We start from the raw sequence: 17,836 nt of genomic DNA, 5'->3' as shown, positions 1-17,836 counted from the left end.
TACACCCAAGGAAGAGATTATAACTGTCAAAAGCTCATTTGTCATTTAAATAAAATAAAAATGAGCTTCAGGTCCCTAGTGAGGGATCTTCTTCAGATGAGTAACTTGACTGAGAAGGACAGGAAACATGTACTTCTTGAATACTTCTACACGTGATAGTATGTACACAAAAACAGGTAACCCAAATTTCAACACACATTGGTAATAATTTTAAACATAACATTATATAAAAATATTTTAAAAGTCTTTAATGAATTTTAAATGTTAGTGAGACCGTAATTTAGTTACTATGTGAAGCAATATACACAAAATTTACATTTATGTATTGTAAAAGTTCAATTCATACTCTTAACCTATAGACTGTTAAATTAAAATACAAAAATTACAGTTGTTTAATATTAATTGTAGGTAACTCAGAAAAGTTACCAGAAAACCTCAAACTCTTCTAGTGACTGCAAGAGATTAATTTAGAGCTTTGACTATAATTTCTATTACGCAGAGTAGACCCTTAAAAGACTACATCTCACTTGTCCTGAGCCTCCATCGTAAAAAGAAATACATGTGCAGGTACTTTTCTCTTCCTCTCAAGTAATTATAAAGGGAGTTTAGAAAACTGACTTTAGTTAGATGACCAAAATTAGCAAACTAAGAATGAATGGAAACTAATCCCATCCTCTGCCTTACACACTATCTATTCACCATCTAACTGTTAAAGCATGTAGGCTGAAATATCTCTGTATCCCAAAATACTTTCAGCAACTCTATTAAGAGATCAAAATCTGCCATAGCTAATAAGATCTTAGTACCTTTTATCGGTCAGGACTGAAGATAAAAAAAACCAGATCATAACATAACACATACTGTAATAAGTATTCTTGGACCAAATCTATATCCTGGACTGAATTACCACTACTTACTCAAACTAAATGTGATTCTATCTAATCAAAATAAATACAAAGGCTCAGGCAATAAAATTTAATGTTCTGAGTTACAAATGTGCAAACATTTGCTCTTCCTTTAAATTAATTTCTAGTCTAAGTGCAAACTATGCCAAATTCAGATCAAGCAACAGAAACTTGTTATACCACACACGTAACCTGGATATATATTTTTTAATACCTTCCAACAAACGCATTTCCTAACAAAGCATTTTGTTTCTAATCTTTCTACTTCAGAGTATAGTGAATACTGCAATATTTTTATTGAGATTTAAGTTATTTAGCACTACACTGCATATTATATACAAGCTTCATAAAAAGAATAATCTTTTGTTTCAGGCAACAAAGGAATTATGGAGTTCTGCACTAAACTTGATAGATTTCAGTCCAAACTGCACAGTTATTCACCTCCCTGAATCTAAAGTGTTTAAGAAAAGGGGGGAAAAAAACAGAAAAGAAAAAAAAGAAAGAAAGAAAGGTATTTTTCTAGCAAACAGAGTCCCTCAATATTTTTAATCTTCATTATGTGACGTATTCATGCATCTGGCTAATTCATGTTGTCTCATGCACTTGTGGTGATCTGGTGCTTGGAGAAATTGAAGTCAAACATTTGAAATAGCAACTGTTAATTTTAGTACATATTTTTATGTCCCAGATTAGACAGAAGTTCTTGATTCCTTGGGTGCAACATGTATCTGCACCACACTGATTTATATTATAATTGTGATGAAGAGTCATTAAAGGAAATCAAGACTGAATACAGTCGTTCTTATTTTTTTAAAAAAAGGAGAGTTCCTTAAATCTTTTTTTGTTAAAACAGCTGTTGCAATAGTAATTTTGTTCTCAGTTGTTCAGAGTAATCTGCTAAAATGCAAGGTATAGAATTTACAGAAGTTACAAGGTACACTTCCTATCTTAAGTATAGCTTTGAAGCCCTAATTTTTCAAAGCAGACTTGAACATCTTTGTTCTTTTACAAGACACCATGTACACCTTTCCAGAAATCTAGTTATATATGAACTGATTTTTCTGTTTAATTCTTTTTCCCATCCATGTTTCCAATGAATCTTGACATCCTTACTGCAAGAGTAAAAGGACAACTGATGCATCCTTATAAAGAGATTCCTGCAATCTCTAAGAAAAAAGCTAACCAGTAGTATATTAAAAAAAAAAAAAAAATCTCAGAAAAACACAGTCAAGGACTTGGAATAGGTATTCGCTGATTAGAAAGGATAAATGTGAGATACAAAATGGGACAGAGGTATAATGGAAACGAAGTATAACGTGAAAATGTATATCAGTGTTCTGAAGTGTAACATCTCAAAAGTCCCTCAAAACAGAAGGCATGTACACTCTGCCCCATTCAGTCTTAATGTCCTACTGTAGATGCCAAAAGGCAGTCATGAGAAGACTATGGAACCATAAAGCTTCACTAGTGTCTTCTCCCTCCCCGCCCGCCCCTCTGAACTTTGGTGGACTTTACTGAACAGGACCAAGAGGGATCAGCTCAATCCTTGATCCTAGTCCCCTGTCAGCAAACAGCCACAGAATAGATGCTTAGAATAGTAGACTACCAAAACCAAAAGTTATTGTTGCCCTGCCCAAAACCATCCACCAACACACAGATAAAATCTCTGTCTAGGTTGGGAGATACAAACCACTTTACATATCCTAAAAAACCTCTACTAGAAAATATCCTTAAACTTAGAGCAAAATAAAAAAAGATAAAAACCATACACCACAAGAAATTGCTAAACAGATTAGAGGATCAATCAGAATTGGAAATGCTTGCTTTATAATACTTGCTCAATCTAACCTAATAAAAATCCCTTTTTGCCTTTGTTTTGTCTGTCCGTATTGGAATACTGGCAAGGAACCTATTCATCCTACCTTGTAAACCACCAGCAAACCAGACTGAAAGAAGCTACCTGAGGTGAGGAAAAAAAAAAAAAAAAACCCAGAGAAGGAAGCTCTTCCTTGTCCCTGCAGTTAACAGAATCCTTACAGCATAGTAACGACGTGTATTTCCCTATTTCAATCAACTACTCACCTAGAGCAAACAGAGGAAATAGAAAGCAATAATTAATAACTAGTCAGAATCTTTTAATGTTTTAATGTTATCTTTTTATTGATAATGTTGTGACTGATTGGAGAGTTCCAAATTCAGATGCTCTGATAAACGAGGACTTCCCATTTTGCAGCAAGTCCTAAAGCAGAAAACCACCAACATCCTGTGCAGCTGTGGAATCCAAGAATATACAAATGGAAGCATTCGATTTGGTAACAATATTACTCCCTCAGGGTACAAACAACTGCACACACTGAGGTAAATATAAAGAGCTAGATATTGAAAGAGACATGACTTGAGATGACTGTACCATATTACAGTATCTACATGACTAGTCTTGTGGACAACTTGTGCACTAATTCATTCACATAAAGAATTTTCAGCTATAGCTGAAATTCTTAAGATTTAAAACTCAATCCTCATCCTGTCCACACATCCTCTCCTTGTCAAAATACAACACTTATCAAGGAGTGACACATGAAAGCTAGTGGGACCTGCTGTGGCTTTATTTATTCATGGACCATAACGGCCCACACAAGCTATTTATGCATGGACCTATTGGAGGTAAAACGAAAGAAGTGGGAATATTAAGTTTTGGGGTTTTTTTTTTGTTGTTGTTTTACTTAAACATTAACTTAGCTTAATGTTGTCTGCTTATTTGGAGATTTAGTGGAAAAAGAGGTGGCTTCAGCTACGCTCATAGGGGTAGGAGATTAAGATGTCCTACACGTACCGTATTACAGTTACAAGGTAAGACACGGTCTTACTGCACTGCACACCCACATTTATATTGAAACAACTTCAGAAATTAAGAACCATCAAGGAATTTTTAACCTTGAAGGAACAGTGTGATGGAGAACTAATAGTATCTGAATTTCAGTCTCTTCAGATCGAAGACAAGACAGAGATTCCCTTCTTAAATAAAAATATTTTTGAAAAAATCCTTTCCATTTGTGTTATTTGATAGTTCAAGCTTATCTCTCCTGACATACAATACTTAGAAGCCACCACGCATTTTTCAGATATGCTTTAAAATCCCTAAGAGCATTGGGAAAGGAAGACTGTATAAAAAGCAGAGAAACCAAATTACAATTACGGTCAATCACTTCTCATTCCTATTTGGCAAATGATTCAGTAAGAAAGCAAAAACTTAGTTCTATCTTTTTTCCTCCTGTATCAGTCAGGAGAACTTTCCTGAGAAAGTTAAAGATGCAAAGAGCTGAAATTGAACTCTCATATAAGTTACCTAAGTTTCTGGAAGTGTGAAACCAACAACCTGAAGACTTACTTCTACTGTGAACAGGATGATACAAATTTAGAAAGTACTCCAAATATTTTAAAAAGCACTTGCATTTAATTTTATACAGTCCGGTAAAAGAATAATGGATAACTAACATTTTCATTTGTTATTGAGGAAATAGAACTATGCAACATAACACTGCAATAAAGGAGAAATGTAAGTAGTTCTTACTTCATGACAGCATTTAATATTCCTACCAATTTTAAATACTGAAGGACAACTATGATTAAAAAAAGGTGTGTAGTCACGTAAGTATTTTCAGACCCTGTAAAAAGCTGTATACAATTTATTTCTTCTTTTTTTGCAGATTCTAAGACTTAAGTAAAACCTCTAGTATTGGACCAACACCACGTATCTAACTTGAGAAGTTACAGAAACAAAACAGAGAGGTACCTTATCAACCACAATTTAAAAAACCCTAACCACAACCCAAAACCACAAGACACTTTAAAAACAATATATAAGACTTACCTGAACATTTCCCTAATCAGCCACCAAATGTTACCAGCCAATAAAAAAATCATGTAACACTCTTAATGAGTATGATCAAAGGAATGTCAGAACACTCTGGATTATAATAAAAATACACCCTAAAAGCTTACATCTGAAATATACTACCTATATAGCCTATGCTGTTAACACAACAAACACAAAGGGGAGAGCAGAGAAATTAGTTAATATCAGTAGTATTTTTTTTTACACCACATCTTCTCAATACTCCATATGAGTGTATAATTGTCACTTTTGTTCAAACAAATTCATTTTAAGATGTCAATCTGTACTTTATGTCATAATATATTCCCCCAGTGACAAAATGTGAATTACATTATCTAAGTAGAAAATAAACACGTCATCACACTTGATTTTGATTACTCAAATTACTTAGCCCATTCACAAGATGCTCCTTCCTCCTCCCAAGTAATAGTTTTTGCTAATGAAACCTCTGTTCTCTGCATCTGTAATTGGTCAGGGTGAGGGAGAGGGGACCCAACTACTATTGATTAAACTGTATAAAGAATTTTAAAATGAAATTGCACTTACATCATAACTATAGTCTGCATCATTTGTTACTGTCAAGTCTGCAAGGTCTCCAAGGCCCAGTACACTTAACAACACATCATCAGAACCCATAATAAATGACTTGCCTCCTCCAGGTGGAAACGTTATTGGCTCAGCTACAAAGAACAAAACAGTTTTTTAAGTCTCAATGTAACAACTCAAACTGATGAAAAATTGCATTATTCATCACTTAAAAGCAAAGCAGAATCTAAAACTGAACTTGCATATACTGCATACTGCCCCAACTAAGAAAAAAAAAAAAAAAAAAAAAAAGAAAAAAAAGAGAAAGCATGACAACACATACCAAACGCACACACACACATATATTAAATATACAATTCTTCTATCATGCTTTGGCATTTGATTTCAACTTACTTTACAGAGGTGTTCAATACCACTGACTTGAATGACATTACTTTACATTGCAATATCAAATGTACATCCCAGGTCTCTAAATTCTTAGTTAAATATTTCATTCACTACACCATGCTATCTGCCTCCTGTCCATTTGCAAATAAGTCTCTGTGCTTTACACTATTCAAGTATCTCTGCTTATATGTGTAAGTACTTTTTATCTCTCAAGCTAAAAGCATCCTACAAAACAACTCTTCTACTTTGATTTTTCATATGATTAAAAAGAGAAAACATCTGTTTTTCATTAATTCCCTCTTTTACTTTCTCAGCATGATTCTGGATTCTAATTTAAAAATACACTCAATTGATATTTATCTTAGCTAGCTGTGCCTTCCCCAAATTAAAATTTCACATTTATGTTAATTATAATTTAGAATTAATAGAAATTATCTATAACTAGTCATTCTGAATTCACATCTTAATAATAACGTTTCAAATATTTACCCATATTCTTTACACTACTCAAGAATTCTGTATATCTCCTTCTGCCCACAAATATAAATTTAGCAGTGAGGAATAGGAAAAAAGGCTTAAGTACTGTAATAATTTTGCAAATTTTAGAAGCTACTTTTACTTATCAGTATTATTTTCTGTGCAAAGATTGGGACACTTGTTAGGTAGAGTACTTAAAATTTAGCTAAGTGCAAACATCTGCAAATATGTTAAATTTTATTTGACAGCTTTAAAAATTAAACTTCCTTGACTTTTGGATTTCACTGATTTGGAATAGAGAGTTATGGTCTCACTTTAATGTCCCCTCCTTGCTTCTAATCCTCTCAGAAAAACCTTGAAACTCAAAGAAAATACAGTTTCCAGATCTGAAAAACATCCATACCTTGATTTTTGTCTTACAAAAATAGTCCCCAACAACAGGACTAATAATCATTACATTCTTTTTTGTGAATATGTATCTTTATTATTCTATATCACCACTATCTGAATGGTAACCTAGTTACATTCCATTCCAGTTGAAGAAAAGTAACTAAGATGAGGTGTAAAGTTATACGTCTGCCATCATTGCTACGGCTATGCAAAGAGGAGTCAAACCAGCTAGATCCAAAAATACTTCTCAAGAACAAAACAAGTTCTAATGCTTGAGAACTATTGTACTATTAAAAAAAATCTAACCTTATTAGCACAGGCAACACAATTGTATGTGAGAATCTAAGAATACCATCTACATAAGAATAAAGACTGCAGTTCCTACAACTGCATAAAAAGAGCAAGTAGTATTCTAACTACGCACAATCAGCTCTTTCTAAAACATTCACAACCCAAAGCTCCTGCCTCATCACAATACTACATTAAATTAACAGCCCAAAATAGCTTATCATGCCCTTTATATGAATAAACTTTTAATTTCCATTAATATTTTACTAAAACCCTCAATTTGACAGTCTATTCCAAACCACCCAACTGAAATCCTCAGATGAATAACAATTAGCCCCTCAATTACTTCAGAGAACAAGTTTTTCCTGCTTTTCTGACAAAAAAAAAAAAAATAAAAAAAAATAAAAAAAAAGGCTACAAAAAACCCAGAGGGTTTTTTTTTTTTCAGTTTTGTTGTTGTTGTAATCTTTGGTTGGTTTTGTGTTAGTCTTTTTTTCTTTTTGTCCCTCACAGAAAGACTCCAATACTTTTATCCCGAATTTCCAAAACTGGCTCATCTCTACTGTCTTGAGATGGTCCTAGCCTCCCAGATACAGGTATTTACAAGCCAAACCTCCAAGCCGTTATAGAACAGAACTGATGATCACTGTAGAGAGGAGGCAATATGCTAATTTTAAACTTTACGACACTTTCCATTCCTGTTGTGATGGTGTGACTCCTATTTGATCTTTAGGATGGGCCCACAAGGTTTAATTAAGTCCCTGAACTTGTCATACTAATTATTTGCAAAATTAATGTCATCTGTCCTTAACAGATCACCTTTCATATGCTTTATACTAAAAATGAAGCACTACCACAGAAAAACACTACCACATTAAGAGTCTATATTATAAATTTATCAGACTTTATTTGCAGAGGTGAATATTCCTTTATGTAAAGCTTCAAAATGAATGCTATCTGAAATTTAGAGGTATATTTCTCAATACTAAACTTGGCAATATGTAGGTATATGTTGTAAAAATCACATTTTAATTTATTTGCACTAAAATAAGACATATTCAAAGAAGTTTAAAAAATTGTTGAGTTGTTTTTATTAAAAAAAGGCAGAAAAGTATTGCAATGAAAGACATGTGAAGTTGTAACTACTAAAAATAGACCCACAACTCCACATATCAAAAATGGATCAATAGATATATGCAAATTATACAGTTAAATTACTTATTGAATGCTTTTCATCTTTAAAAAAAAAAGTATTTTTCTAACACACAGAGTATAATATTATCCTCATAGCATAATATACGTGTTTAACTGGGCTTGCAACCAATAAAGACCAACTGAAAATTTAAGTGATAGTACAAGTTTCTTCGTAGGTAAAACTAGGTGGGAAAAAATGCAATGATTTGGTACTTGCTTGGCCGATCCTAACCAGCACTTCTTACCCTCAAGTTCTTGACACCATACATAATTAAGTCAAAATCAAGCAATAATATTTGTACAGACTGAAACTGCTTTAATCCCTAATCAAATACATATGTTCATATATGCTGTTGTTGTCTACTATATGGCAGAGACATCTTAATCTTGTTTTCCAGAAATTTAATATGTGGTACACCAAAAGCAGCAGTTAATGCCTGAACAACTAGCTGTTTCTGCTATTTTTTTTGTTAATTTGTAGACTGACACTCCCACAATCTATGGATATTCAAAATCAAAAACAACCTGTGAAAGTAATAATTCTCTGGACAATACATTGGACAGTCATGTTGCAGTCAATTGTTTCTGAAAGTCATTCAAAATGAAAATCCCAATTTCTTATGGCCAAAACTATAAAGTGTAATTACGGCATGACAATTTTCTCATCATATTTAACCAGGTACTTGGGTGGGGGGGAAACTCCAAAACCAAAACCCACATCTTTAGAGGTATAAAAGATAGGTTCCCAGCCAAACAGAACCATAGTTTACTTTCTTCCCTGAACCTCCTCCTCCCCTCAAGAAAAGAAGAAAAAAGTGAGCTTGATAACACTTTGTTCTCTATACAAAAACAAAATTATCAACCACTATCTAAGAACAACATTATAGCTTAGTAACATTCATCAGCATAGGCTAGTGTGTCCCAGCAGGAAAGGCTAAAGTTGTCTGCAAAAAACTTAGCTTTTAAACTACAGCTATCATTTTACGATAATTAAGTATTTGGTCTTGTTAACAAGAGACAGACCTAGAAGGAGTTCAGAGACACCATTAAGCTTGTTTGTTTGCAGCTTTGCACCATACGATACAGACAAAAAACTTTAAAAGCCACATAGTATTCAAGATAGGATTTCTGATCAAACAGCAAAATTTACACTCTAATTTCAAGTTTTAAAGTTATGCAGAAATCACAATTAGTAGATATCATGATAGAGATACTCATACTACTCCTCTAAATGAAAAAAGCCCAAACTAATTGATAAGCTAAAAACACGAACACATTAAATAGCACAAAAATATAATCCTGAAGGCACAGTTTATTTGAAAACAGTGTGGACAATCTTTATTTGAAGTGCAGCACAGTGTTTGTGCTACAGGAACCAGGCAATAAAAGTCAGTTCCTGTCAAATTCAAATTTAGCATCTACTTCTTCAGAAAGATTGTTTTCTCCAATATTATTTTAGATGTAAAGTCTTTAAAGGTGACAACAGCTATATGGCCTGTCCTTATCAATGAACATCTGTGTTTCTTTGCACAACATGTATGGCCTAAGAAAAATACCCTAAGATACACTGAGGTAACTGCAGGGTCACATGCTCGTAACCTTAATGAGGTTAAAAGGCAACCTAAAGAATGTAAATACTAAACCTAAATACAACCTAAATGTGTGTCCACAAGTTTTAGCAGGTGGAACTTCACCAGCAGACTTTTCAGTTGCATTCCACAGGTAAATTGGATACTGGTTCATCTTCAAGTCATAATAAAAGCAAAGATGAAAAGGCAGGCAGTAAAACAGAAGATGAGAAGACAAACACGTTTGTAAAACAATAGTTTAGGAGAGCAACAAAAAACCTCCCTGTAAAAGGTCTGTTTCTCTGCTTGCCTGGTGACAGGCCTTTGCGGGGGCAGGAGCAAAGGAAGAACAGGAGAAATAACATTATCAGGATCAGTAATAACAAATTATTTCCACTTCTGGTATAGCTGATACCATGCCAGGGCTTATGGGTCAAGGAGACAAATCTGAATTCAGTTGAGTATTTTGAATGATTACATTCTGAGTAGAGGACAAAGTTAATACAAGGAAAATAATTCCTTTACAACAAAAAAACGTAAATCTGCATAAAAGCTTTTCGACTATTTAGATAATAGTTTGCCACTGACTTGCATTGCCTCAGATAATCCTGACATTGAAACCAATACTTTGTAAGGAAATAGTGTCTTTGTACACTTGTGTATATAGACCAAGAGAATTCTTAAAAAGAGAACATTAAATTTGAGGAAAAGAGACAAACTAGTCTCATAACTACTTTTAAATTTCACTTTAAAATGCAAACTGTGTATCAAATGTTAATACTCACCTTTTTCCCCTCAATCAATGACACCCTATTTGTAAAAGATTTTACTAACAGGAGGTTCTGCAAAGAGGGATTTTATAGCCAATAGTTTCAGAACACACTGCTGTAGATGAAGTTGTTCAAAAATGCTTATGAAATAATGGTGAGTTATGATAAGCCACAGAAACTCAAGTCATTCTCATCAAACCATTTGGGAAGAATTGCAAATACACTAATGATGTGGCAATCTGCAAGTGGATTAAGCTTTATAGAGGGGACAGAAAATTACAGCGTGTGTTTTCTAAAAGAAATCTCCTGAAATATAATAAGTAGCTGAATTTTTTGTACCTTCCTCTGCTCTTGCACCTTCATGATCAGTCATTCTAGAAGAGGGTGACCTAGATTGATTAATGATTCCTGAAGGGATGTGGGGTATCTCATCATCTCCCAGATCAGCTATCATGTCGTGAAGTTTTGTCCTGTTGACTCCTGTAAATTAATGTCAGCAGCAAAGATTCATTTGGTTGCTACCGCTTGACTTTACTGAAGTCTAAAAATCCATTAAACTAATTAAACAAGAGTAATTACTGATGGGACCTCCTTACAATAAATACAATGCTTTGCTTTTGTCTTTGTATATTAATAAAATTGATCTTTTGGAAATCAAAAGGAGGAGTTAATACATCAACTCTGAAAACTTCATGCAAGCAGTTTTAATTCACTAAATCAAAGAATAACTCCTTTGTGTTCTGTAGATCTATTCTACAATTTCCTGTAGGAGAGAGAAAAAAAAAAATCACCTTACAGCCCTACTGAGAAGTCATGACGAATATTAAAAGAATATTAACTCTTAAACAAAATACTTATGAACTAGACATATGCTAATAATATTACACAACTTTAACTATACTCAACAATTTAACACCAAAAAAACAGAGTGCAAATAAAACATAAGCTTAAAATGAGGGAAAAAGGACAGATAACTCATAATGGGGGTGCAACGAACAATTAACTTTCCCTGCTTTTGAATGGTATTTAAATTGTATAAAGTATTTATTAAACACAACAGCAAGAATGCTTCCACCACTGTATGAAACTGCAGATGTATATTACGCTTATTATAGAGACCTCTAGAAATAAAGTATACTGAATTATATGTGTGTTAAATTTGGTGTAGATGCTAGCAAACAAGAATAGTATAAATTTTTTTTAATTAATAAGTTCATTCCTGCTTCCACTTTATAGCTTTCATGTCAAAAAGCCAGTTTCAAGCATCAAGTGAAATTTCAGTGACAGAATCTCTTTAAAGAAAACGAACCACAACGATGCAAGACATCACCAGTTTTTAATCGATAAAGAGTCCTTCCTGGCACTGCAGGCAATTATACTGTAGAACATTTAAAATAAGAAATCCACCACCTCACCCCTGAAAACTATGCTTTTAAACTTGCTAAACCAGAAATATTTACTATCTTTAAAGGGCATATTAGAACCTAAGTATTTTTCAAATATGTCAATTTTTTAGTAAAGTAAGCATTAGGAAATAATTCCTTATACTACGAGGTGAAATGTACTGCTTTTCTTAAAAGGAAAACAAAACTAAAGCAAAGCCTTAATTCTCAAAAGTAAAAGGTAAACACTATAATTACAGATGACTTATCAAAAGCAGAACCGTTTCTTCCAACGGTTAAACACTAAAATACACTTAAATAATATCTGATCATTTCCATTTTTAGATCTTACTGACAAAAAACGGTTAAAATTGATGTGTTCAAAAATAAATACCCATCAATAATTGAATTCTCTGGAAAGCGGGATGACAAAGAAAAACACTTCTGGAGTAGAATTGTAGCAAAAATATATTATAAATACCCCGAAAGGGATGTTATATAATTATTGTCAGTACTTGCAAAACATTTATTTTGCCAAATAATATAGAACACTCTATATACTTTTTTTTTTTTGGTGCTTCTGACATTTTTCTTTCTTTCTTTTACAGAACACTTGGCTGCTACTCAGACATTGACTGATAATAAAAATGGCTTCCAAAAGTTTCCTTTATGCAACAGAACAGACTAATTGTGTGGTTAAGTTTCATTTCACTCTCATGTAGAAGTGAGTCTAGAAACCTGTGATCTCAGCTAATGAAGTTAATGTAAAATAATAAAAATGAGGAATACCTCTTGCCTCAACTCTTTTTTTTTTGTAATAGCCACTAGATTGATAGGATTTCATTTCAAAGAAACAATATTTAGTTGCAGTCTGCTTTAATATACCCTTTGCTTTCCATAGGAAAACCCATTTGTCCTCTCCATGTCGATATGCATGAACTGTTGAACATATGGATGAAGAATGCCAAACTCTTATTCACATCCAAACTGAATGCATCTTTTTGAGATGCTTTCACACCAAACATATGGGCATGAGAGGGTTGTCTCAGAGCACACTTGGACTAGTAATCCCTCTGCTCTGCTACCTTGAACCAGGCAGTCATTTAGTATGCCACTGATTGGGGGACTGTCAGCCTTGTCTTTTAATGTTTTTCTGTATATTTAGTCTCTTCTTGTCCTTTGGGTATAAAGGTCAAAAAGCTCTCAATCCATCATACAACGGAGAAACTTCTTTCTGAAGTTTACAAAAAAGCAGCTGCTGTTCCAAACAACTTCTCTGTATTTCATGCTGAAAAAGGTCAATATTCAAGACTGTGCCACCACCACAGAAGATTGTGCGGATTTCTGCTTTGAAATAAGTGCAAGTGTACCTTAATGTAATTGTTGAAGTATTTTAAATATAACAAAGATTTTTAAGTACAAGAATGTGCTGTCTCTGCATGAGCAACTGTGTTCAAGGCACAAACTGGATAACTGTGTTTCATCCTCAAGAAAAGACTAGAACAAAAAAAAAAATAAAAAAATCAAGAAACATGAACCTGTTATGAACAAAAGCAAAACACCTACAATCCTGTTTCAATGTATCCTCCTTCAGAGGTCAAAAGTGAAAAAGGCACTGAATATTCAGTGCTGAACAGCTGCCGTCTGAGAAGCCACAAGCAGCTACTAGCTCCAAGATGTTAGAGTCCAAGTCTGAATATAATACAGGGATCGTTCTACATCAACAGGTGATGCTAATGAAGATGGTACAATCCAAATCTGTTTTCTTGTCTATCAATTATTATGCTGTTTTTCCAGAAATAAAGGCTAGCAAAGTGAATGGGACAGATACTGTTTCATAAATACAGAACAATTAGACTAAGGGAAAAGAGCAGGAAAGTGAAAAATGAGAAAAGTTTCAAGGGAACTAAGGAAAATCAGTAAAAGGATTTTCATTTTAACAGTGATGTACACATACAATTCAAGATGCGAAAACTATATTTCAAATTGGTGAGAACACATTACACTGACCTGACAGTATGAAATTAGATATGTATTGTCTCCACTATTACAGTCTGAATTTGACAGACTATATCTGAAAAACAGTCATCCCCTGATTTACCTGCCAAAATGGATCTTGTCAAACTTGGGCAAGAAACTGGCCTTAAATTCAGCATATTACTGTAAAAGGTAAGCCTGGTTTTGTAGAAATCAAACCTAACTCCTTATCTATATCACAACAAAGTACCGAACAGGTTGTGGTTGCTTTTATATTTTTAATATAAGAACTCTTCAATAAAGAGGTTTTGGATTATTTTACAGCTAATATTACAAAGGCAATTCAAGTGTGAGGTGGTTGGGGTTTTTGTTTTGTTTTTGAGTTTAGTTTTTTTAAAAGATCCTTTCATAAGGAAAAAAAAATGACAGAAAAAAAAAATAAATAAAAAAAATAACATAAGTATTACATTAAGAAAACATAGGTGCTGACAGAAGATGACCTAAATTAAGGTGTTCCACCCAAAAGAAAACATATGAATGCAGGGTACAGAAGTATTGAAACAGAATCAAATCTACTTCTGTTCACTTACTTATCTCTACATTCAGAAGGCAAGTTACTATACCTGGGCAAGGGCTATGAAAGACTGTTACGAAGACAACAGTCTAAATGCAGTTTATGGTAGTTACCAGATGTGTATCCAACAAAAGAATCCATCAGAATGTCTGCCCTATTAGGCCGTCCTGGAAGTATTGCAAGGGGTGATAATCAACGCACATTTATTTGATCTTTACGATGATATATACACTGCCAGGCAGACAAATTCTGACATTGCTCAAAATAAATTATTATAAGTCTAACAACACGCTGAAGAGCAAAGAAAGAGATGAATGTTCAGAATAAAGTTCACAAATGATTAGACATGAGAAGCAGGAACGAAGAAGGCCTTTGACACTATTTCCAGTCTCAGAATGATAAAAAAAAAAAGAAAAAAAACCTGAGGGAAAAAAGTCTACAAATCAAATAAAAGGAATTTAAACCTGCCCAACCTTAAATGAATAGTTTTACTGTGTGTGGAGTTCTCTCCCTCAATTAGCTCAGTGACTTAGAGACCAGTTTTTAATCAGAAACTACTATCGTGTGTGAGACGCAGAATTCCACAAACCATCCTGTGAGACTATTTATATGAGCTCAGGGTTTCCCAAAGTAGAATTTACATGAAAATCCAAAATGCTAAACTCCTAAATATTCTCTTATATGAACATAAGCAGGTTTCAAAATTAATTTAGATGAAGAAAATACTCCTTTAAGTTTTGATAGTGGAACACACACTTTCAAAAGACAATATACATCAAACAATAATTGATGGTCAACATACCACACCATTTATGGTACAAAACAATGTTATACTGTTCATACCAACTGCAGGAAGTGGACAGGAAGAAAAGTTTTGATAATGATGTTGCAAAGTTTTAAATTTTTCAACAAGACATTTCAGGTAGAATAAATGCTATTTTAAATGATGGTCACAACCAATTTAATCGGTAATGTAGACCACTAAAATGCCAATTTTTGCTAAAGTAGTTATCTTTGATGGGTGAGAATTATGCTCCTCTTCCAGAAATTTTGAGATGTACAGATGGAAAAACAAAAAGATGACAGAAATTCTTGATTCCACAGCAGCCAAGGAAGCAATAAGTGCAGGAAAGAGAAATCCTTTCCAGACAAGTCAAAATGATGTTACTAGAACAAATTTTAAGGCTCCGAGAATGGCTTTTAAAAAAATTTATAATTCTAGAAGAACACTACTTGTCTCTGTTTTGCAGCTGCTTAGCTTGCACAAGATCAAAATTAGAAACTAACTGGTGTGGTGGGTCCAAAAAGATTAGCATCTCAACAAAAGTACCATTTCAATAATTTTCTGTACGAGAGATTTTAAAGACACAATTTTTGTGAGACAGAATTCAAAACATTTGCTGTTATTTTGCAGCCACTGTGCTGCCAAAAGTCTAAAAATCTGAAGTCTAATAAGAAAATTTCAAATAAAAGTAGTCCACTTTAGTATTAAAAGGAAGTTTCTAACCCTACAATATACTTCATGTGAAATTAGTGTCAACTGCTGATTTACATGTTAAATGAGGACACAGTAATACTCTAGGTGCTAATGGGTAAGTTCTAATCAAGCCAGAGTAGGTGAAATTCTTTACTTCAAAGATTTCATATTTGTATGTATGTGTGTACGTGCAAGTCATGCAAAATTGCTGAAAAAACAATCAACATGCACTAACTGAACTTTAATTTGTTAGATGTTACAAGGTAAATGCAAATCTTAATTACAGAATTATTGATGAATATCTTTTAATTAAAACTTGATTTAGTTAGTACATATTCACACAATTTTTGAAATTGAGGAAAAAATTTTTTTTACAAAGTATCGCCAGAAACTGTTATAATATACTTTCCAAATAAAAACACTGTAATCAAGGGAACCTCTCTAGAGTGACACTCACTTAACAACACTTTGCCCACTACACTTTGTATGGTTGATGATATAAGTTACAAAAGCATTTTTACCAGGTACTTCAATATTGAAGTTGGGTTTAACTTGCATAGTTCAAATAGGTCAACTGGTCTGAAAACTCTTAAAAAGTAAAGATGTAGCAACCAAAATGCAGTAACTGCACCGAAAAGTGAAGGGCACCATAAAATAAAGATTATATCCTAAACAAAGCCACAGAAAAAATTCGTATTCACATTATAGGCATTTTTAAATTCTCATTGCCTTAGATTGTAAAAGTAATTACAAGCCCATAAACAGCAATTATAGCTTGATACAGCTCATGTGAAAAAAAACTAAAAAAACCCCACTCACAACAATACCATAGTAGTATACTTGAAGAAGCAGATAAAGTTCAAATCTTTCAGAAAAGTTCTCAGAGTAGGAATATCCTCAAAATGCAAGTTGTTCATTATTTTTACACTCACATTTCAAAGCATTTAGCTCTCTTTACCTATTTAACCTTAAATTTTTATGTTTTCAACATTTCTCATCTAGGAAATGGCTGTCAAAGGTTTTGACATATTCACATTCAGAAGGTAGAAAGTTAAAGTTGGTTGCCCCCATTACAGAAAATGATGCTTAATGAAAAAAAAAAAAAAAAAAAAACAACAAAAAAAACAAGAACGAAACTTGTGAGAAAAAATGTCCTCTATATAGATAGGCAAAAAAGTGTTGCATTACAAGATTCAGAATCTGCACTTACTCTTTACCCCTTTCTTCCCCTTTCGTTCCTTCTTGTACTGTTCCTTCAGTTTACTTATTAGTCCCTGGTCTACATCCCAAACCTCAGCAGTTGGGGACAGGTCATCTTTGTCTACATGCAGCATATTATTAAAAGAAAAAAAATCAGCAATTGGCAGTGCAAGCTGTTGGCGATTTACTATCATAGCTGTATAAGAGCATTAATAAAAGTTCTTAATAAATCTTTACTTTAAAGGTGCAGTCTCAATTTTAAGTTTACAAAATACTAAGTCTCATTTCATAGAGTTTTCCAAGGCACTGTATAATATCAGTTACATATTTGAAAATTGTATGTTAATTTGTTACTAAGGAACAAACAAATTAAGCTTCATAAGTAACCGTTGTTAGATACTTCAAGATACACAAAAATCCATTGGTGTTCAGAAATGATTACTGCATCTTTATAAAGACAGTGTTAAGAAATTATTCAGCCAGTGTTGAATAAGCAAATAAAAGTATTCATGCTATACTTCTCATGAAAACGCAAGCTGAGTAAGTCAGTGCCAGTTTATTCACAAAGAACACCATGCATCCTCTCGCACTCATTCTACATGCACAAGAAAGAAACCTTGGTCCTACAAATAACCAGAGAAACAAGTCTAAAAATACAGCTTTTTACGTAAAGATGAAGAAAAGTAATTTGCATAGGTCAGTGAAGTGACATCCCACTGCATTCCAGCAATTAAATTATAATTAGCAGAAATACAACATTCCACAGTAGTTTCAGAAGACATTATCTTTTTCTGTTTGACAAATAT

The 17,836-nt window shown here is 33.3% G+C and overlaps 1 protein-coding gene across 5 annotated transcripts in view; it reads right to left on the bottom strand.

Annotated features, from left to right (window-relative positions):
• STRN3 (striatin 3) overlaps positions 1 to 17,836 on the bottom strand; it is a 64,438-nt gene that overhangs the window by 11,565 nt on the left and 35,037 nt on the right. For 3 of the 5 annotated variants that reach the window (XM_086749344.1, XM_086749343.1, XM_086749348.1), the window contains 3 exons: positions 17,041 to 17,151; positions 10,760 to 10,900; positions 5,347 to 5,480 (listed from right to left, as the gene is read on the bottom strand). In XM_086749344.1, the coding sequence (XP_086605470.1) occupies positions 5,347 to 5,480; positions 10,760 to 10,900; positions 17,041 to 17,151 (386 nt within the window). The remainder of the gene's footprint in view (positions 1 to 5,346; positions 5,481 to 10,759; positions 10,901 to 17,040; positions 17,152 to 17,836) is intronic. The other 2 variants (XM_086749345.1, XM_086749347.1) reach the window with 2 other exon arrangements.

Source organism: Chlamydotis macqueenii, chromosome 5 (genome assembly GCF_036417535.1).
Source record: "Chlamydotis macqueenii isolate bChlMac1 chromosome 5, bChlMac1.mat, whole genome shotgun sequence".
NCBI lineage: Eukaryota > Metazoa > Chordata > Aves > Otidiformes > Otididae > Chlamydotis > Chlamydotis macqueenii.
This window is presented reverse-complemented; position numbering and strand designations above follow the sequence as displayed.